The sequence below is a fragment of the Mchenga conophoros genome, linkage group LG22 (genome assembly GCF_057382185.1).
Source record: "Mchenga conophoros isolate Kocher_MC1m ecotype Shallow Benthic linkage group LG22, M_conophoros_male_GT1.1, whole genome shotgun sequence".
Taxonomy (NCBI): Eukaryota; Metazoa; Chordata; class Actinopteri; order Cichliformes; family Cichlidae; genus Mchenga; species Mchenga conophoros.
This window is the reverse complement of record NC_140546.1, coordinates 34827220-34849396: the sequence shown is the minus strand read 5'-3', so window position 1 is coordinate 34849396 and position 22177 is coordinate 34827220. Positions and strand designations below refer to the sequence as shown.

General features: G+C 42.2%; 2 protein-coding genes across 4 annotated transcripts; one reads left to right on the top strand and one right to left on the bottom strand.

Annotated features, from left to right (window-relative positions):
• Positions 1 to 244: 244 nt before the first annotated feature.
• mrps18b (mitochondrial ribosomal protein S18B) lies at positions 245 to 3241 on the top strand. Of its 2 annotated transcripts, none has more exons than XM_085263379.1 (7): positions 245 to 544; positions 1023 to 1191; positions 1274 to 1371; positions 1463 to 1531; positions 2058 to 2124; positions 2210 to 2269; positions 2938 to 3241. In XM_085263379.1, exons 1-7 carry the CDS (start codon positions 464 to 466, stop codon positions 3132 to 3134), a joined length of 741 nt encoding a protein of 246 aa, XP_085119505.1. In that variant the 5' UTR covers positions 245 to 463; the 3' UTR covers positions 3135 to 3241. The 2 variants fall into 2 exon arrangements, with proteins under 2 accessions (XP_085119505.1, XP_085119504.1); XM_085263378.1 differs by lacking the exon at positions 245 to 544 and adding an exon at positions 573 to 718.
• abcf1 (ATP-binding cassette, sub-family F (GCN20), member 1) lies at positions 3237 to 22177 on the bottom strand. 2 transcript variants are annotated; one of them, XM_085263374.1, is made up of 26 exons: positions 21953 to 22177; positions 19844 to 19915; positions 19447 to 19493; positions 19304 to 19369; positions 18847 to 18958; positions 18733 to 18764; positions 18553 to 18642; positions 17336 to 17407; positions 17010 to 17090; positions 16835 to 16930; positions 16147 to 16269; positions 12786 to 12886; positions 10326 to 10411; positions 10093 to 10232; positions 9529 to 9677; positions 9370 to 9453; positions 8786 to 8910; positions 8550 to 8662; positions 8078 to 8252; positions 6391 to 6465; positions 5963 to 6033; positions 5846 to 5878; positions 4469 to 4637; positions 4313 to 4377; positions 4158 to 4230; positions 3237 to 3590 (listed from the first exon to the last, which is right to left on the bottom strand). In XM_085263374.1, exons 1-26 carry the CDS (start codon positions 22011 to 22013, stop codon positions 3424 to 3426), a joined length of 2478 nt encoding a protein of 825 aa, XP_085119500.1. In that variant the 5' UTR covers positions 22014 to 22177; the 3' UTR covers positions 3237 to 3423. The 2 variants fall into 2 exon arrangements, with proteins under 2 accessions (XP_085119500.1, XP_085119501.1); XM_085263375.1 differs by lacking the exon at positions 19844 to 19915 and having other exon boundaries at positions 21953 to 22176.

The following is a 22177-nucleotide window of genomic DNA, read 5'->3' as shown; positions in this document are numbered from 1 at the left end:
CGTTGAAACAAAATGGAGGATAACGGTCGTTCTTTGCCAATCAAGGACAATATGGCGCATCTCACATTGTTGGAAATCTAATTTTGAATTACTCCTCGTAATCGCCATTAATGCGTTAAATTTTTGTATAATTCGAATCAGACAAAACTACATCAACATATTTTATCGACAAACCCCAGTTTTACTGATTCTTAGATATTTAAATTTAGTAAACAATATTCCTTCAAAATGGCGACTAGTCTTTTTGTTTGTCACGTGCTATAATGTCACATGTTTGTGCTAACGGGAACGCCTCATTTTTAAAATAATCGTCTTTATTCAACTAATTGAAATGAAAATGGCAGGATTGAGTTTTGCATCAACTAAGATTGATTTATTACCGAAATGATTTAGATTTAGATTATATACTTGAGAAGCAACTTAACCTTTCACCTTTTACCTCTAACCCGGGTAGGATCTGAAAATGGCTACCTCCATGAAGTACATCGCGACGTTTTTATGTCGTGTGTCGCCTTTAATTTCGTATTCAGTTCGTCAGTATCAGGTATTATATTTCATTAAAACGATGTGACGTGCTGACTAACACATTACATGTATGGTCGAATATTAAGTGCGGGGAAAACGCTGGATGCTGCCTTGTTGTGTTGTACCGCTGTTGTTAGTGCTGTGGTTTTTCTACCACATAGACATTGGTCCTACGGATATCAGATATCTGTTTGTAAGTGAGGCATAATAATTAAATGAAAACACTAATTGATATGTTTTTCATCACGATAGTGGTTTAGCTGGTCTTTAGTTGGTGTGTGCTCCAGTATAGATCTATATCACGCTGCTCCTGCCTGGGGGTGGAGGGGTTTACAGCTTAGTGACACTTCATTTGATTGAACTGGGGTTGATATACAAGTTATTTAGAATTAGACTCTAAACAGTTTTTCAAAGTTCTCAAATGGCTTTAGGCTACATTTATGAAAAGGACGTTTTGATGTTTTATGGTGTGATGAGGTCATTTCTTGTGCTTTCAGTCCCGTCTACAGAGGCTACCTGCAAGGACGTGTCTTTCTTTGTCTCCATTTATACATCCCAGACACTCATACTGCAAAGCAGCATCGCTTCAGGACGAGGCTGTTGCTCAGGCTACTGAGGCTTTAGCCCGCTACAAGGACAGGCCCTGGGATTACCTGGAGAGTGAAGGTAAGTGTCCGTAGGTACCTCGACAGACGTGTTGCCTTCTGTCCACATTTTGTGATCTCATTGCTTTTCCTTACCCTGACAGAGTATATTGAAAGGTATGGAAGCAGTCCAGTGTGGGCTGACTACAGGAGGAACCACAAAGGAGGCATCCCCCCTCAGAAGACTCGCAAGACTTGCATTGTAATATTTCAGTTGTTTGTTGTTGTTGTTTTTTAACCACAGATCACTTATGTTAAGATTGTCAAAATAACCAGGGCACTTCTGTCTCTAGAGAGGTGACAAGATATGTGGAAACCCCTGCCCAATTTGTCGTGATCCAAACATCATCATTCACCATCAGGTGGGTTACTATGTTGGTCTCACACACACCAACTAAGGACTTGGAGAATATTGAAGTTTTCTGTATTGAGCCGGAGCTTTTGGGCCAGATTTAATTTTTTTAAATAAATAATATTGTTCTTATGATGTGAAGTTTTTATCTTGGCGCGTATCAGCGACAGGCCAGTATCAGCTGTAGTTTTCTTATACATCACGTGGTTGGCAAAAATAAATTGCATGTCTGATTTGTCTGCAGATCAGTACTTTCATTTTTTTGACACTAATGAAAAGAACAAAGCAGAATGAGAACATCTTGTCAGCTACTTCTCTCAGTAATGAATGATCAGAGCGTCTTTATGACAGTTTGGTCATAACCCTGCACAGCAGCAGCCTGCTGGAGGTCATTTTGTAGGGCAGTGGTCCTCCTCATACAAAGGAGTAGATACTGGTCCTGTGGCTGCGCTGTTACTCTGCTATGGTCCTCTCCAGCTCTTCATGTGTAAAAAGTCTATCATTTGTTGGTAAGCTGCAATTTATTTTTCTTGCAGAATGTCAAGTTGTTGCAGCAATTCATTAGTCCCCACACTGGAATGGTGTTGGATTCCACTCGAACTGGCAAGTTGTAATACCACCAATGTTAGGAAGTGTATTAATGCAGCAGGATGTTCCACTCATGTTCTGATGGTTCTGCCGCCTTCAGGTGTGTGTATGAAACAGCAGAAGAAGCTAAATGAGGCAGTTGACACAGCACAAGATCACGGTAGGTGAATCGTGATAGCGTTAGCTGCCACTCATCTCCACCAGAGCACTTTATAACACTTATACTGCACTTTATAGTGCATTTATAGCACCTTTTTAAATAAGCACACCTTCTTGCACTAATCTTTTCTAGTGCAACAACTACCATCTTCTGTGCAACCCATTTAATTTGTCTAACTTCCAGCTTAGCTACATGCTAGGTAACTGGCTCAGTCTTAAAGTATAGTTTCAGGCTACAAGTTAAGAACTATGACCTCAAATGTAGTTTTATTTGCTGTTAGAAATAAAATGAAATGACACGAGTGGTAAGTCGTGTCAAGCGGGCGATTGTGGCTCAAGAGTTGGGAGTTCGTCTTGTAATCGGAAGGTTGCCGGTTCGAGCCCTGGCTCCGACAGTCTCGGTCGTTGTGTCCTTGGGCAAGACACTTCACCCGTTGCCTACTGGTGGTGGTCAGAGGGCCCGGTGGCGCCAGTGTCCGGCAGCCTCGCCTCTGTCAGTGCGCCCCAGGGTGGCTGTGGCTACAATGTAGCTGCCATCACCAGTGTGTGATTGTGTGGATGATTGTGTATAGTGTAAAGCGCTTTACAAACACAGACCATTTACCATTTAAGTTACAGCTACTGATGAGAGAACAAAGACATCATTTTAAAAACACTCTTCTCTTCTAGGCTTGCTTCCTTTTCAGATTCCATATGTGGAATTTTCAGGGGAGGACTACTCCAATTCCCATGATGCTGTGGGCTCCACACCACCACCCTCATCCTTAACTTTAGGTGACAACTGGTATACATGGTATGGGGAAATACTTCCTGATGAGAATGAAGTGGCTAAAGTCAAAAAGACATATAAAGCTTACTTAAAGTGAGCGAGGCGCTGATCATGCTGTTGCAAAAATGAGTTTGTTTTTAGCCCCTGTGATGTTTGTTCTGCAGGTGCACAAAGCTGTACAATAAACCACAATGAAAAATTGAATCACTTCCTGTTTTATTTAAGCAGATTATAATTCAAGACATTTTATCACCTACATATTTATAATCCAGTATCTGTGCAACTTCAACCCCATAAAGATGTTACAGTCCAGAGGAAGATCCATATTATGTGTGCTCACACACACTGGAGGGCTCAGCAGGTGTGTGCCCTGGCATCAGCTCTGATCAGGGATTGGCCTTGCTGACCACAGTCTCTCCCAAGGCTTCCAGCACCTCCCGCTTGTAGTCATCAAAGTCTCCATCAATCTGGTTGATGGTACAGTCCTCCACCACCCAGAGCTGGCACTGTGTCTCTGTGATGAGCCGTGCATCGTGACTCACGATAATCACAGCTGGACGAGAAAGTCAAGATGTTAATGCTCCGATACACACTGGAGTCTAAAGATTTATTGATAAAACCAAAGCTCACTCATTCTTTTGAGTACAAATATTATATTTTAACAGCGCGTCTACATGTACCCCTAGCTGCCTACTCCACGATGCTGCAGAAGTCCCTACTTTTTCATTTACGACTTTGGTGCTGGTGAAGAAACAGTTGCAATTACTTTTCCATGTATATAATTATTCTGAACGTCCACACGGTGACAGTGTGGGCCCATAACTGTGAGTGTGATAACTTCACATTGATATGGGTGCGTCTGCTAGGAGGCGGTCCTAATAAAGGCAGGCACAGCCATATCATTTCGAAAGGTTCTGCCCAAGCCAGGAGTAAACAGAGGGATGGAGTCATTTAAAATAAAAATATTTCCCAAATATGGGATAAATAAAGAATTTCTTAATTGTTCCACAGTAGTGCTTTCCATCTAGCACATTACTTCAAGCATTTGAAATAGATGTGTGAATTATGTAAGCAGTTAGAATAGTCATCCCTACTGAACTGACCAAGCAGCCAGTCTCACCTCCTTTGTATTCATTGATGGCCTCTGATAAAGCATCGATTGACTCAATGTCCAAATTGTTGGTAGGTTCGTCCTGTGAGACGAGAAGCGATTAATCAACAAGACAGTAGAAAGTGTTCATCACGAGGAAGAGCAAAAGACCGAACAATGCTTACCAAGATCAGTACGTCAGGCTGACGACAGGCCAGTTCAGCAAACACTACTCTGGCTTTCTGACCACCTGATGAAGACAAAATCCAGACACTATTAGAAAATATTTCCTTCACAAGATAGTACAATAAACATTCTCGTTCACCAGTTTATGTTTATACCAGAGAGTTTGGAGATCTGAATGGTGTGGGCGTGGCTCTCGAGGCCAAAACGTCCCAGGCACTTCCTGCCATCCTGGTAGGGAAGATTGAAGTTCCTCATCAAGTACTCTGTGGCCGTTTCCTCCATGTTAAGCTGATCTGCATACTGCTGGTTAAAGAAGCCCACTTTCTGCACACAGAAAAAACCTACATGTTAGCTGGTGAAAACAGTATTCCAGATTTCCACATCGGCTGTAGCTTCAGTGTTTCCTAGTAAAACAGAAGGCAAGTTTTGTGGTCTACAAACTGAGAGCAGCAAAGTTAACCTTGGTTTCATCTGTGCGAACAGTTTTTCTCAACTTTCCAGCCTCTTTCATGTTTTCCAGCCTCATTAGTCTGATTGTCTGGTGTCTCATAAATGGCACTGTACCACAAAGCTGATCTGAATTCCAGTGAAAAGCTACTAAAAGCACTATCGTGCAAAAGTCTTCAGCCACACCTCCTTTTTTTGTCTTTTTGAAAAGCTTTTTTTTTTTTATGTTGGCTGCTTTTTCACACTCTGTGCAGAAATGGAGGAAATCTGACAAATGGAGGATAAAACAAGACCCTCATTAGAAAATGTAGCTGTCACAAAGCCATTCGTAAGGATGAGTTCTCAACTACAGAGGAAGACCAAGGTATGACAAATCCCACCAAAACGGAACTGAAAATCAGTGGGAGCTGATCTTATATAGTGATGAATCCAATTTTCGATTCAAATCATCATCGACACAGATGGACGAAGTCAGCAGAGAGGTAAATAGTGAATGTCTAGAGTCATTTGTAAAACGTGGTGGCGGCTCGGTCATAATTTCAGGCTGTGTCAAAACCTACAGAACACATAAGTGGGTTGACCATCGATATGTAAAACCAGAAAGGGTCTAATTGGCCACTGCTTCAGTTTTTAGCACGACAATGATCCCAAATATAATATGTCAGTGCAGTGAAGCAAAGCCAGACAGTGGAACATTATCAGTTAAACCATGTGGGATCACCTTCACAGCGAATAGAACAAAAGACAGCCAACATCCAAAGACACTTGTAGAAGAAAGATCTCAATAAACTGTTTGTACATCGACTTTTAAATATTAGGCTAAAAACCCTACAATATTAGAGAGAAACCCCTCTGTAAGCATCAATAGAGGGAGGGAAAAACTCCAGGACCAGGCTCAGGGAGGGGCAGCCATCTGCTGTGCCTGTGTGCAGGTCAGGAAGACAGCAGAGTAAGACGGCTAACAGCCAGAGTACGGGAGAGATCGTCCAGTTACATCTGAGCTGCTGAAAGTGGGGAACTATGCATCAAAATGGTTGCAACTGTTAAAAGTAAAACCCTTAAAGAATCAGTAGGAAGTTACTCACCAGCCGATGATTCTTCCTCATCTCACCTTTAGTCTGAAAAGTGAAACATCCTGTTAAGTCAGCAGATTGTAAGTTTTTGTAAATTTGAATATTACAGCTTTACGTCTCCAGCCTTACAGGATTTAATTTGCCAGTAAGCAGTAACAGCAGGGTACTCTTTCCAACACCGTTGGGTCCAACTATACAAACTACAGCAGGAAGAGAGGAATGAAATGTGATACATTACAGCATCTCATTCACAACAACACAGTGAGCAGCGCCTCCACATTTAGTTTAGAAGATGCTGGGTACCAGGTGGTGATGTAATCCTTCCTGTATAGAAATGTATCTCGCAAGCCTACAAGCAATAACATGGAATACAATCTGGATAAAACAGAAAGACGCAAGACAAAATCTCAACGTCTTCGATGTCAAAGTCGTTACCCTGGAAGGAGTTTTTCAAAAGCTTTGTTTTCCGTTACCTAAAATGACATTTACGTGTAGATGAGAGGCTAAAAAGTACCCGATTACTTACTGAAAGTGTTCTTATGAAGCCGAATACTTACTCCTCGATTCCATGTCAATACCAAAGTCCACATTTCTGAACAGCAGCTTCTGACCCTCATAGCCAAAGTCTACACCTGCAGGTGGCACAAATGTTTTCATCAACAAGATGAAATGACTGTTACATTATTAAACAAGCCACAGGAAATCTTCTACATTATGGCTTTTCTGTCCTAAAGATGGCATCATTTAAAGTATTTACTGAACACACACAGACTCCACTTGTTAACTGCTTTATGTTGATATTTATACACTGTTAGGACCCACGGACAGAACCAGGATCACAGGAGGTGACCTGTCACAGGAAAGAGTAACACAGTGTTTCCATCCACTCACTACACTGGAGAAGTAAGTAGATGAAGTGTATTGTTTAGGTTTGAATTAAAAAATGAAAGAAGCACATGCTCAGTAGGGGAGGAGGGGGGGAGATGTGAATATGAATGAAGTGTGCCAGCAGGGCTGGGCAATATATCGAGTTTTTAAATATATCGATATATTTTTATACGAGATATAAGTTGTGACAATATCCTTTATATCGACATAGTTATAATTATACTTGTGGAGCCGCAGGTTTGCCTCTCTTTCGTCCACTTTTGTCTCTACACAGCGTTACTCTGCCTCGCCTTCACTGAACACAACTCCCCCTCCTCCCCCATCGCTTCACCTGCAGGCAGCACAAGATGGGCACGGCAGCTATCAAAGAGGAGCTGGTCATAATTATTATTACTCTTATTTGGAGTGTCAGACGAGCAGCAGAATAATGTATTCTGTAGAGAATGTTGGGAAAGTGTCCCGACTAAAGGTTGGAGCACTACCAGTATTTTCACCCTTTACAACAGCGCCATAAAGTGCAAATGAAGAGTGTGTGAAACTGTGTGCTGAATCCCAGCCTCCTGCCCCGAAACAAACCACCTTACAAAACTCGTATACCGTATTTTCGGACTATATGCTTACACTAAAATCCTTTCATTTTCTCAAAAATCCACAGCGCGCCTTATGTATGAGTTCTGGTTGTGCTTACTGACTGCAAACCAATTTTCTGTGCTACACGGCGCTCAAAAATTTTTTAGTTCGACTAAACTACGAAGCCGCACCGCCTGATGGATTGTTGGAGCATTACGGCTACCGTAGTCCGGAGCCTCGCGGAGTGATACATACTGTGCTTCAACGTAATATTACCGTATTGTGTGTGTATAAGGGCCATAAATGGCACCTGTTCAGAGACATGGTTACAAAGCAGACTTCAAACTCCAGGCTGTCGGTCACGCAGTAGAAGTTGGGAACAGAGCAGCTGTGAAATCTGTCTTTGTTATTGTGCTCAGCGTCTGTTAGTTTACATTTTGACTGCACAAGTGTGAGCTTTTTGTTATGCACAAAAACAACATTGTTTTTTAATAAATGCTGATAAAAAAATGACTCAAATAAATGATGTCCATCTACGCTGCATGTTAACAAAAGTGCCGGTGTGACATCTGGGACACAGCTTGGACTAAGAACTCTCGTTTTGTTCTTACTTAAAGGCTTTAAAAAGAAAATAGAAAAGAAATTTGGTTTGTGGGTGCCCAGAGCACAGCAAGCTCGGTTTCATATTTGAGATATTCACATGTCGCTTGTCCTGAAACATTTCCTGTACAGCTGGGAATCAGAGAGAGTAGACTGAACGCTCGGAGCAGGTGCACATGTTCTTACTATGCAGTCCCAGTATGGGTGGTGAGAGAGGAGGTGGGTTGGGGAAGGTGAACTTTACGGTGTACTCTTTGGGTCTTTTCAGCAGCTCTGTGGCCTCATTGCTCTCCTCCTCCTGACCTCCCTTCTTCTTGCCTTTTAGCTGCTTTCTGGTCAGGGCGTCCTTAGTCTGTTTCTCCTGAAATGGAACAACGTAAGTGATGTCAGCAGGGACACTAGCCTCACAACAGACGGATAAAAGTGTCACCTGGAAATTAAGAAATATTTTGCCGAGTCTAGACCTTGCAGGCATATTACAGCAGCATTAACTGCAACAGAATGATCAGCTGATCATAGACGGGTTCCCCTGACAGCCTAAACGGTTGGATTTTGTTTAAATTTTAAATCCTTCTTCTCCTGGTTGAGAAGACAGTATTTTTGTAACTAGTTGATTTGGTGCTCAGGTGTACTTGAGTGAAGAGAAAGCCATACTCACAGCCTGTTTGGTAGACTTGCCACCAGCCTTCAGCTCCTTGAGTTTCTTCTCCTGTTTGTCGTACTGTTTCTGCAGTTCTTTCTGCTTCTGCACGTACATCTTCTTGAAGGTCACTTAAAAAATGAGGAAGAACTGAGGTAAAGCGGTCCTAATGTCTTTAACTAAATCACATAGTTTCGCACAAACTTCTCTCTCTGCAAGTAATTAGTGACTAGCGATGACACGTTGTCACTTACAATAGTTCCCTCTGTAATAGTAAAGTTTCTGGTTGTCCAAGTGGACGATATCTGTGCACACATCGTCAAGGAAACTCTGGTCATGGGAAACTATGAGGAGAGTCTTCTTCCAGCCTTGAAGGTAGCTGCAGGTGGGAAAGAACAGTCAAGAACAACAAATGAGTCACATTACTAAGACTGAAGCTACTTTCATAGCTGATGGAAGCTGTAGACTGTAGGAAAGAAAAATGTGATGTTTTCTTCTGTACAGCAATTTCAATAAATTAACAACAAATCATGGCAATGTTGTGTCATTCATTTTTCACACGAACCAAATTTAAACGAGTTAATAATTAAGATAAGACCTACTTGTCCAAAATTATCATAATAATAATGGTTAAATGTCATTTAATTCGCTGAAATCAGAGACAGAAAAAGTTCTTTCCAGCACCACTGGTTCCAACAATACCAGTTGGAAAGTGTATGGAACTGCACCATAATTAGAGACTTGAGTCTCTTTCACTGTGAGAAGTAGGCTAACATGTTTCATGAGAACCAGTTAGAAATTTAAATGAGCTGTTATTGGTTAGAAAGATGACTCGTACTTGTTAAGCCAGATAACAGCATTCAGATCCAAGTGGTTGGTGGGTTCATCCAACATCAGTAAAGTGGGCTCCATGAACAGGGCTCTGTGGGCACAGACGTTAAGGTTGAGACAGGTTGATGCTATACCAGTTCCACTGAGGATGTTTGCTGCAGCGCACCTGGCCAGGGAAACTCTCATTCTCCACCCTCCAGAAAACCTCTTGGTGGGTCTGTTCTGCATCTCAGGAGTGAATGACAGACCAGCCAATATCCTTCTCGCCTTGGCCTCAGCTGCTGCAGCTCCTATTGCCCTCAACTCTTCATAGACCTGTGGAGAGAAAAGTCAGATAATCAGCATACAGGCCAGCAAAGATCACCAAAGGACTCTTAATGTGGGTCCATTATTAATGGGAAGGCTGTCGACAAGGGAAGCACCGTCTGCCAGAACATTGTGAGGAATTATTTTACTGCTGGATGGTTTTTCAAACGTTACATCTCTACCTAATGCTGAAACACAGCCTCTGGCTCAGCGATGAAAGTACTGAAATACACTTTACGTGGCATGCCCGAGGGTGTCTCTGCTCACACTGCTGTATAACTTACTGTTAATGCATTTAAAGTTGAAGGTTAACTTATAGCCACCATAAATTAGGAAGCCTTTATTAATTTGTTAAATATGGCAGCAGGACTATGTTCATAAGCTGTATACTGTATCAGGTCTGGTAGTGCACATGGACACCAACCTTATCCAGCCTCTCAGCTACACTATCCTCTCCCTTTTCCAGACGAGCCTGGAGCCGTTTCTCCTCTTCCAGAAGCTTCAGGCGGCGAGTGTCCGCCTTCAGCACCGCCTGAACTGCTGGCGTGTCATCAGCGACCACCTCTAACAAACAAAAGCATTCCACAGAGTCAATGGGTGATAACAAAGGGCACACAGCAGAAAAACGACAGAGCACAAGAGGGACTTATCACCTACCCTGTTCACACAGCAGCACATCAATGTTAGGAGGAATACTGAGAGCTCTATTAGCTATATGCTTCAGTAGAGTGGTCTTTCCTTTTCTGAAAGAAAGAATGAACACGAGAAATCAGATTATTTCTGATTCAAAGTGCCTGGTGTGATTTACATACGTCCTGGTGTTTGAGCCCATGCTGAAGAAACCAAGTAGCGCTATAAACGAAAAACCAAACATTGAAGCACACATGTATATTAAAAACATTCCCCTCTCGCCCCTGCAGGCGGTCTGTCCTCCAAGCTCAGGTCCTCTACCAGAGGCCTGGGAGTTTGAGGGTCCTGTTCAGTATCTTAGCTGTTCCCAGGACTGCGCTCTTCTGGACAGAGATCTCCGATGTTGTTCCCGGGATCTGCTTCTCGTGTTCCTTCTTCCTGATGTTGCTGTCATTCGGTATCACTACGGCCGTCTTCTTCCGCTTGTCTACCACCACTATGTCCGGTTGGTTAGCCACCACCATTTTGTCCGTCTGTATCTGGAAGTCCCACAGGATCTTAGCTCGGTCATTCTCCACCACCCTTGGGGGCATCTCCCATTTTGACTTTGGGACTTCCAAGCCGTATTTGGCACAGATGTTCCTGTACACTATGCCGGCCACTTGGTTATGGTGTTCCATGTATGCCTTGCCTGCTAGCATCTTGCACCCTGCTGTCATGTGCTGGATTGTCTCAGGGGCATCTTTACACAGCCTGCAGCTGGGGTCTTGCCTGGTGTGATAGACCCCAGCCTCTATGGATCTTCAGATCAGAGCTTGTTCCTGTGTTACCACGATTAGTGCCTCTGTGCTGTCTTTCAGTCCAGCTTTGTCCAGCCCCTGGTAGGATTTCTGGATGTCAGCCACCCCCTCTGTCTGCTGGTGGTACATACCTTCCATGATGGTTCCTCCTCTTTCTTGGGTTTCTGCTGCCTAAGGTATTCACTGAGCAGGCGGTTGGTTGGGGCCATCTTCCTGATGTATTCGTGGATGTTTGTTGTCTCATCCTGGATGGTGCTGATGCTCACCAGTCCCCGGCCTCCTTCCTTCTGCTCAGCGTACAGAATCAGGGTGCTGGACTTGGGGTGAAACTTGTCTTGATGTCAGTGGCTTTTATCTCCTCCTTTAGCCAGCTCATTATCCCAGCAGGGTACCTGATCACGGGCAGTGAGTTGGTGTTGATCATTTGTGAAGTGCTCAGCCAACGCCCCTTCATGTGTCGACACTGTGTGGCACTTTGGCCGATTGGGCCCCTCTCGATTTTGTGCCCCTCCATTTTAATGGTTTTCCCACATAGAAGCTCAGAGACATGCAGATATACAGCGGACGACGTTGGAACAGTTTAAAAACTTGAGTGTTTGTGGAACAAACCCACTCAAAGTCTTGGGTTAAAGTTTCCACTTCTTTCTTTCTACATCAGCGCTTATGTGGTGGTATTGTCTGAGTGGCGACACCTATCGTACTGCAGCGGCTTAACGGCGGTTATAAATATAAGTGACTGTAAGACGAGGATGCGGCAGAGAACAAAGTGACCATTGTGACGGTAGCTGCTTTACACCACATCCTCCAAACTTCAATATAGCATTTTTAAAAAGAAATCTACAGTAACTAAATGTATTGGCCACTGTGGTGCAGTCCATTATCATACAATTACATGTTATATATAAAAAAGGGTTTACATGTCAGGACAAGACAAAGTGTGATTAAAACGATGCTTTTTAATCATCCAGAAAACGTCAGCCTGTCAAAACCTCATATTAGTCACGCAACAATTTTTAAATTCCAAACGAGCAGCGTGCCAAACGGTTTTTGTTCGTTAGAGCTGCTTCTGCACTAAAAGAGGAAAATGTCAATCATATATATTTAATCTGTTATATTCTGGATATTTATATCAGAGCTATTTCATATATTTTTTAACTTTGTGATATATTTTATTATTTAACTGAGTTAGTCTGTTACTGTTCTTATTGTCTTGGAGCGACTGTAACAACAGTATTCTCATTATGATTGTGAAAATGTCATAGAGCCAAGACGCCACGTTTCCTGTTGACTGTAAGAGTGAGAGAGTCTCCGCATCTGAAAAATGAACAGATCATGTCCCACCACGACAATAGAAAAATCCATACTGTTGGTACACTGTGCAGCTAAAGTAATCAATGTTACCATCATGGTTGGAAACACACCCACAGGGCAGAGCTATGTGAAAAACGTCTGAAAATGAAAAGATTCAAAATGATCTGAAAAAAATAAATAAATAAAGATATTCTGTGCAACAGTGCAACTTGAGGGGCTTCATATATTTTCCTCCATTTTCTTGTCTTCCATCCAAATATTGTACATTAATATAGTCAAATTCCCAAAAGTCAGTTATGAAATGACAGAGCAAGTTTGAAACTGGTACTGAAAAGTGTCTGTGCTGCTAAAGTACTGATGACAAAAAGATATTTACCCATTTGGTCCAACTAAACCATATCTTCTTCCTGCCACAATCAGAAGGTCAGCATTGACGAAGAGCTCCTTGCCATGAGCAGATATGCTGAACCTCTCCAGCTAAAACACACAGAGCAGAAAGTCACTGACAGAGATCGGAAAGAACAGTCTGACAACAATCTGTCATTCAGAAATGTAACAAAAACAAAAACAAAATGAGGAAAACAAAAAGAAATGAGCAATTCCTCATTGCTCAAAGAAAAAAAAAAAAAAAAAAAAAAAAACACGAACAAAATTATAGCAGAAGTGCTGCCAGAAAGAGGGTACCAATTTGTTTATTTGGTAGTTTAATGAATTCCATTTTTTGTCTTGTTATACAATATTTGAAATTTAAAAAAAAACAAAACACTACATTTTTAAAATATTTAAAAAAAAAAAAAAGAAGAAAAAAAAAAAAAGAGCAATTCCTATACCTAGTTCATTTTTACCCTTTTCAGTATTTGGGCATATGAAGTGAAAGGTTTCAAGGAGGCTAATTGCAGAACTGGGAAAGCCTAAGCACATCGTTATCACTTTGTCCGGGATTAAAAGGACCACCTGTACCAACAGGTTCAGTTCTGAAGTTTTGTGTGTTGCTCTGGTGTGTTTGTTGCTCTGGTGTGTTTGTTGCTCTGGTGTGTGTGTGTTGCTCTGGTGTGTGTGTGTTGCTCTGGTGTGTGTGTTGCTCTGGTGTGTTTGTTGGTCTGGTGTGTGTGTTGCTCTGGTGTGTTTGTTGGTCTGGTGTGTTTGTTGTAGAGATGGACTGATCCGATATTACGTATCGGTATCGGTCCGATACTGACCTAAATTACTGGATCGGATATCGGAGAAAAATAAAAAATGTAATCCGATGTAATCCGTGTATCACGAAAGCACCTCACAAAACTTGCAACACGCCGTAACTCACCTCAGAACGTTAGCACGTCGGAGCAGTATGCATCACGTGATAGAGCGGCTGTGGCATGCGGGACCTGTCGGTGGTCTGGATAGCATGTGGAGCTTCGCTAGCAACCCGGCATTTCATCTCCGACAAAGTTATCCCCGAGAGAAGTAAAGCAAGTGTGTAAGTCCATCTCTGAATGTTTGTAAAGCATTCCTGCGTTAAGCTTAACGAGCGACTGCCTCTCGCTCTCCGGCTGCTACTTCAATCATGAAACTGCTTAATGATCAGCTGATCGGCTTTTCTGTCGCGAGTCCGTGTCTCTTGTTTGTTTTTGGCCCACTTTGCACCAGAAAGAGGAAACCAGCGGCTGAACAACAGCAGCACGTTTAAGCTTGATCAGCTGTTGTTAGAATTTATTTATTATTACTTTCTACTCGAGGATCTTTTTCTACGTAGCTGACGGCTGGTAACTGTGCAGGGGCGGATCTAGCAAAGTTTAGCCAGGGGGGCCGATAGGGCATGAACAGGGAAGACGGGGCACAAAGACATACTTTTCTTTCTTATTCTCATTTAAGATGTCTCGCTTTTAATTATTTAATATTTATCTGAATCTTACACCCAAACTTTTAATCTGATGTAAAATGTATAGAAGTCCATTACTGCATATAGTAACTGTTAAGTCTAATATACCCTAGTAAGCTATAGTACTTTTTCCTTTGGGAAGGTACCATCTGTGCAGTCTGCAATTTTGTTGAAGAAAGATGTTGAATCTATTTAATATTTCTTGAAAAAGAATTGATTTCCGTGCATTTTTTTTTTCACACTGCATCAAATTAAGGTTGATTACGTCGATTAAGCATCATGAGGTGGAGCGTGAGGGGTGGTTCCCTATTTTTTATTTATTTATTTTTGTTGTTGCTGGGAGTTGGAACCCTATTAGTTAGGTTGCTTAATATTTATGCTAGGTACTCTTTAAAATACCAGAATAGGGAGGATGGTGTAGGTTTAAGTTTATTAGATTGATCAGTATTGCTGAACTATGAAATATTTTTTTTTGCATACAGGTATAACAGAATAGCTTTAGTGTAGTTGTTGTTTTAAACTTGAGTATGAACTTATACAAAATGCAGCAAGATATTTAAAAAACAGTTTTGTTGATTAAAAAACATTATATCGGATTCATATCGGTATCGGCAGATATCCAAATTTATGATATCGGTATCGGTATCGGACATAAAAAAGTGGTATCGTGCCATCTCTAGTTTGTTGCTCTGGTGTGTTTGTTGGCCTGGTGTGTGTGTTGCTCTGGTGTGTGTGTTACTCTGGTGTGTTTGTTACTCTGGTGTGTGTGTGTTGCTCTGGTGTGTGTGTGTTGCTCTGGTGTGTGTGTGTTGCTCTGGTGTGTGTGTGTTGCTCTGGTGTGTTTGTTGCTCTGGTGTGTGTGTTGCTCTGGTGTGTTTGTTGCTCTGGTGTGTGTGTGTTGCTCTGGTGTGTGTGTGTTGCTCTGGTGTGTTTGTTGCTCTGGTGTGTTTGTTGGTCTGGTGTGTTTGTTGGTCTGGTGTGTGTGTTGCTCTGGTGTGCTTGTTGCTCTGGTGTGCGTGTTGCTCTGGTGTGTGTGTGTTGCTCTGGTGTGTTTGTTGCTCTGGTGTGTGTGTTGCTCTGGTGTGTTTGTTGGTCTGGTGTGTGTGTTGCTCTGGTGTGTTTGTTGCTCTGGTGTGTTTGTTGCTCTGGTGTGTTTGTTGCTCTGGTGTGTGTGTTGCTCTGGTGTGTGTGTTGCTCTGGTGTGCGTGTTGCTCTGGTGTGTGTGTGTTGCTCTGGTGTGTTTGTTGGCCTGGTGTGTGTGTTGCTCTGGTGTGTGTGTTACTCTGGTGTGTTTGTTACTCTGGTGTGTGTGTGTTGCTCTGGTGTGTGTGTTGCTCTGGTGTGTGTGTTGCTCTGGTGTGTTTGTTGCTCTGGTGTGTGTGTGTTGCTCTGGTGTGTGTGTGTTGCTCTGGTGTGCTTGTTGCTCTGGTGTGTGTGTGTTGCTCTGGTGTGTTTGTTGCTCTGGTGTGTGTGTTGCTCTGGTGTGCTTGTTGCTCTGGTGTGTGTGTGTTGCTCTGGTGTGTTTGTTGCTCTGGCGTGTGTGTTGCTCTGGTGTGTGTGTTGCTCTGGTGTGTGTGTTGCTCTGGTGTGTTTGTTGCTCTGGTGTGTGTTAACACAATCTTTCTAGCAGATTCAGCCCAAGGTCAGCAGTTACATCTCAGACTTCACAGGCCTGAGTTAGCATGTGAAATATTAAAGTTCATGATAGCACAATGAGGAAAAAGACACACGTGGCTTGTTTGGAGGGACTTTCAGGGAAGGTGCTTCGACAAGCTATTAAATCATGGGGTGTACTTAGTTTTTCAAAGAACTTTATAGGACAGAATTTCAGGCAGTAGTCGCAGAACACTGCAAGTGTCAAGAAAGCTATAATAACCTTGATATCAGAGGCGTTCTCCAGCATGGCCTGTCTGGAAGACATCTCAGCCTGGGAAATGGAGAAATCTCCTTCCAGTGCATTCTGAGCACGGACACTGGCCACCTGACGCTCATACTCCATCTGAAAGGAACGGCGCACACATGGACGCACAACCACACAAATGAGAACAACAGCAAGGCACAAAATATGCTAATTACATCAGGACCACAGAGATTATACCCGTGATGCCATAGCAGCCTATGGTGCCTACAAAAATGTGTACAATCCTGCAGGGCTGCTCTTATGTTTTCATTTCACACTGACAGCATAAACAGTGACGATGAAGGCTTCTGACTCTGAAAGGCAGTTGCACTATATAGGCCTTCACACGCATATGAACTTAGTGACATCTCATTCTGGGTGTGGTCCTGTTGGCTTCATCAGCTGATGGCCTCCAGCTCGACTTGGAACGGCCCACTTGGGCACTCCACCCTTTCAAGTGGAGGAGTTTAAGTAACTCGGGGTCTTGTTCACGAGTGACGGGAGAAGGGAGCGGGAGGTCGACAGACGGATCGATGACCGAGTATACAGCCATTTACTTTCATGCCAGTTTTAACTGCTTTTCGTTTTTAAATAAGACTCAGCTATTTTCATAGGTTTGGTAGTTCTCTTAACATTCTGACACAACAGCATGGAGAGTAATTACCTGTTTTTTCTTCTTCTTCTTCTCCTTTTTGGTGAGATTAGCATACAGGTCATCTTCTGGCTTCTTGGCCTGCTCTGCGATGACATCCTCTGCACTCTGAGGGTAATAGTCAGAAAAGGTTTATTCACTGAGCAAAGCAGAGAAGACAGGACAACACCTTTGGAGAAAGACTTACCATTGTGGTGTCACCTATGTCACTACCCTCCTCTTCCACATCTTCATCCATGCTACGTGGTCTCTGAGCACTTTTTTCTTTCTACGTGGACAGATTAAAAACCCATCATTAGAGAAAAAGCACACCAACTCCATCATTATCCAACAGGTGGCATTCCTCTTGTGCTGTTGTCCAACTTCTTCGTGTTCCAGTGACTCTAAGACTTTAAAATAGAAATTGACTGGTATTTGTTTGGTTCTAGGTGTTGCACCTCTTAATGTTTGTAATGGTTCACGGTTGCTGCCAAGAAACTCGCATTGACAGGTATGGATGTGAGCAGGACTCACCTTGGACTGAACTTCAGCCTTCTTGGTCTTCTTTGTAGGTTTCTCTTCAACATCCTCCTCATCAGACCCTGACTGACAGTAAAAGAATCAGAAACTGCTGTTTGGTAAAGTGGAAAATGTCTGCAGACCAACATTACAGACGAGACACATTAAGTGTCCAGCAGCAGACCGAAGGAAATCTGATGCAAGCATGCATTTTTTTAAAAAGAGAACACTGAGTCTGTCGCTGGAATAAAGAAGTCAGAGATGTTGACCAGCCTTCTCTTAATAGTACAAAGGTTTTACATTCTGTATGTGCGCTGTTATGTTATCAAAAAGAAAAAAATCAGAAACTGAATATCAGCAGCACGGTGGCACGGTGGTGAGCACTGTTGCTGCACAGCAAGAAGGTCCTGAGTTCAATTCCACCATCGGGGTCTTTCTGTGTGGAGTTTGCATGTTCTCCTCGTGTCTGCGTGGGTTCTCTCCGGGTACTCCGGCTTCCTCCCCCCCATCCAAAGACATGCACTTAGTGGGGATAGGTTAACTGATTCATCTACATTGCCCATGGGTGTGAATGCGGGAGTGAAACACAAACTACCAACCCACGACTTCACGCGACTTCACGTAACCAAGCAAACCACACATTTTCTAAAAGCCGAGATCTCACAGATTCCAAAACTGCAAGTTTCGGCACGCTCCAGCCAAGATTCACTGAGACGACCACAAAAGAAGACCACAAACATGTTTCCCCGTTTGATAAACAATAACATGAAATCATGGATATAAACACAGTCTATCTGAAGCAGGAAGAACACAGCTTATGTTGTGATTTTAATGCTTTTTTATGCAGACTGTAGCAGACTGCTGGATGTACCAACAGATGGCTTATGTGTCTCTATTGCATTGTCATTAACTTTTGTCTCTTCCATTGTTTGAGTTTTGTCCTTGTGTTTCCATGCTCTCCTTCCTGCACCACCAGCTTCTTTTGTTTGGTTTCTTGCTAGAAAGGAGTTTTTCCTGTGCTTGCTCACAGGTCTGATTGTTAATGCTCCAAGGTTCTTCTCTTATATTCTAAAGCCCCTTGAGGCAAGTGTTGTCTGTCTGCATTGGTAATATATATATTTATAGAATTAAATGCCTGCACTTAGATAAAGCTACCACATTATGGTCACAGCCATACTGGCAGGAATATTAACTGTTAACACTCTTAACCCACATGAAATGGAGTACTCCACCTTTTCTGCAGGTTTTTCATCTTCATCCAAATCACTTTCCTCATCCTCATCACTCTGTCCTTGGCTAAGAGCAGCAAAGATGTTCCCACCCTGAAAGAGACCAGAGATGCTTTACAGAGTCGGCGTGTGAATGTTGCTGATGGCGGAGGTCAAGCAGAGTGTTTGTGAGTGCTGACAAACCTTTTTCTTACTTCCTTTACTGGAGACAGTGACTGTGGAAGCAAAAGATAAGTACATTGAAACAGCGTCATACACTTTATGAGGAAAAAGAATGATATTGTTTTAGAAATATACCTGAATCCTCATCACTTGCTTCCACTGAGAGTTTTGACAGTGTCAACATGACATTTTCATCATCTGCATCGTCACCTTTTCCTTTCCGCCGATCTTTCTTTTTTTTCTGAGGCTTGAAAAAAATTCAAATGTTACAAGTAGTCAGAATCTTAAAGACACTGTTTCTGGTGCTTTATTTAGAATTCAAGACCAGTTTGAGCTTAGTGACACAGGTTCTTTTTCAGCAGGGCTGTTTAACCTACAGGCAGGAAGATGGATTGCTCCATCACATGCTTTTGAATGAGCTGGAATTCAATGTGAAAAAGGGTGGAGGGGGGCAAACAAAAAAAACAGCCTACGCGATACAATTTCCAATTCTGGTAAGATGTTCCTGTCTTTTTGCCCGTGTTAAGTTACAGAAAGTGAATGCTGTTCTTTTCAGTGTTTTAGTTGAACACCTACATGTCATGTTGATTACCTGTTTTCCATGCATGTCTTTCACAGGCACCACGTCCACCTTTTCTGTGGCAAGTTCCTCAAAAAACTGGAGAAAAACACATCCAATGAGACATGCTGTCTAAAAAACAATAATGTTATATGTTATATTAAACATGTACTCACAGACTTTTTCCCCTTTTTATCTTTCTTCCCCTTTTTGACAGTTTTTTCTGTTGAAAGAAAAGCGATTTGAAATTTTACAGAAACACAACTGGGCATCACTGATGTAGGAAATTCTGTGTATAAAGCTAGAATAGTAACTGTCATAACCTAGTAGAATGGAAGAGGGAATTTACCAACAGTGTGAGCAAGTGCACGTCAGTGCGACAAAAGCTGTACTACAAAGGTAGAAGCACTACGGGGTTGGCTGGCTTTATGCATGTTTGTTTGTGCTGATTTCAGAAGCACAAACTTTGAAAAGAAACACGTGAAAACAAATGAATCACACAACCACGACTGACTAAGGACTACAGGAAATGGCGACACATTTAGGGCTAACAAAACATGTCTTGTTTTGCACCTTGTGTGCCGCTGAGAGGTGCTGAGCTGGAAAGAGCTGAGCTTTCCGTCTGGTCTTCAGTATTCCTGCCAACTTAAAGTAACACAGTGGAAGGAGTTGGAGAATATTTACACCCCAAAAACCCAAACAAAAACACAGTCTAGCTTCTCTGGATGTCTTAAGTTACATTTCTCAATGATCAGAGTGGTTTTCAGCATTTAATGTTTTTAAATCACATTTCCAGAGTGAGATCACTCCATAACATCTACAGTGAGCACAAAACCTGCACAAGGGTCTGCAGATGGAAATGAGCCCAAGGCTATAACCTGGCATATTTACATTTGTTAAAATGTTCATTAATATGCATTGTCCCTTTTCCTAAGTAAATTCCTGTCTTTATTCAACAGTGCACACACCACAGAGCACACAGATTACTTCTTTTTTAATTTGTAATGTTGGATCTTAAACACTGACTACAACTTCAGTCAGTTTTAAACATCGTTTTTTAACACTGTCCCATGTGTCAGTCAGTGTATTTTCTTTTGCAGGGACAGTTAGTCGCCCACAGGTGGCAGTGACTCTGCTTTGATAAATACTTGCAACCAAACAGCATGTAGTTTAATTTACGCTGCAGTGGTTTCACAGCAGGGCGATTTCACGTTTATACAGTAGAAGAGTTTCTAAAACTCAGCCCTCCTCTAGCTAAATACTCCAAAATCACTTGAGCTGTCCGATTTACCCAGATATAACTCTGCAAAACACCCGTCTCAATCTACAGCCGTCCCTCGTTATCACGGTAGCTACGTTCTAAAAATAACCCGCGATAGGTGAAATCTGTGAAATAGCCAGCTTTATTTTTTACAATTATTGTAGCTGTTTTAAGGCTGGAAAACCCCTCACTACACACTTTATACACTTTTCTCTCACCCGCAGGCGCCTTTGATGGTGCGAAATCGACATTGTTGTGTTTGTTGGGGAGAAAACGTACAAACAGTACAGCACTTTAGAGTCACACTGCCATCGAAAAATCATTATTTAAATGATCAGCATCTGTGCTCAGAAATGTACTTTTTTTATAGTCGATTCTACAGAACCATTCACTCCTTTCAGAGCAGTAGGATCCATAGATGAATGATGGTGGGCTTGTCGTCTGTTTTAACAATAGTTTCTCAACAGTAGGCTGGAAATTACACAGCCAAATCTGCTGGGAAACACACTGGCATTGCTATACTAATCTTACCACTGACAACTTGCAGTTATCTTATATGCACACCTAGAAACCAATTCAGAACAACCTTAACATAAATGACTGTGGGAAGAAACCCTATGCAGGTACAATGAACATGCCATCTCTATTTATATAAAGACCTTCAGGAAGGCTTAGACCACAGGATTTACTATATGCTGTCAAATCAGTTGTATTTAAGTACAAATCCAAACGCAATGCCTTTCAGGCAGTTTACCATACTGAAGGCCTTACACATGTTAAATCTAGATCCTAGGTACTTCGTAATTGCAAATCCTCTAAAATGCTGCAACATGGATCCTTTTATATATATATATATATATATATATATATATATATATGTGTGTGTGTGTGTGTGTGTGTGTTAGCTAGTACAGTTTATTCGGACCACTTGGTAAGGCTCAGCGACATATCTGTCGTTCATTAAATATCAGTTTCTACTTTTTTCTTTTACTATTCTCCCTTTATGTTACACGGGTTATTACTAACAGTGTGGCATTAGCTTAGGAAATGGGTGCGTGGTGTAATAGCTTAAAGCATGTTGTTTGCTGATCCATCGTTTGGCATCAGGTTGTTTCCCTAAACCTGTACTGTACCATCACCAACATGAGCTTGAGTCGACCGGTGCTGAGCCTCTGCGTGACCATATTTAAGCTAAACAGCGATTTGGTAAAAGTTGGGCTTCAACAGATCAGACAATACTCAGGATTCATGACAGTTGCGCTTATTTATGAGATAGCGACTGTTGGCAGCGTGCAGTTTTAAATGAAGACTGTGAGTTTTCGGTATTGTTTCTGTTTATATTCTCTTTATCTGTGCTACTTATCGTTAACTTAGCTGTAATGCTACTTAGCCTACTGGCTAGCTTCTCACGCGTCTCTCACCAGATGCCGGAGTTGCTTCATCGTCCACCCACTCTGCTTCTTCTTTCACCTTTTTGGGCATTTTATTATTTTAACTACAATTTTCTGAAATTACAGCTGCTAAAAATTTGGTTTGTTTCTCTTCTTTTTTTAAGCCAGTAGGCTTTCACAGCCCCACACACATGTGACACAGCGACCTGATGACGTGAAGAAGTCGGATCGCCAACAACGTTAAAATTCTTCTTC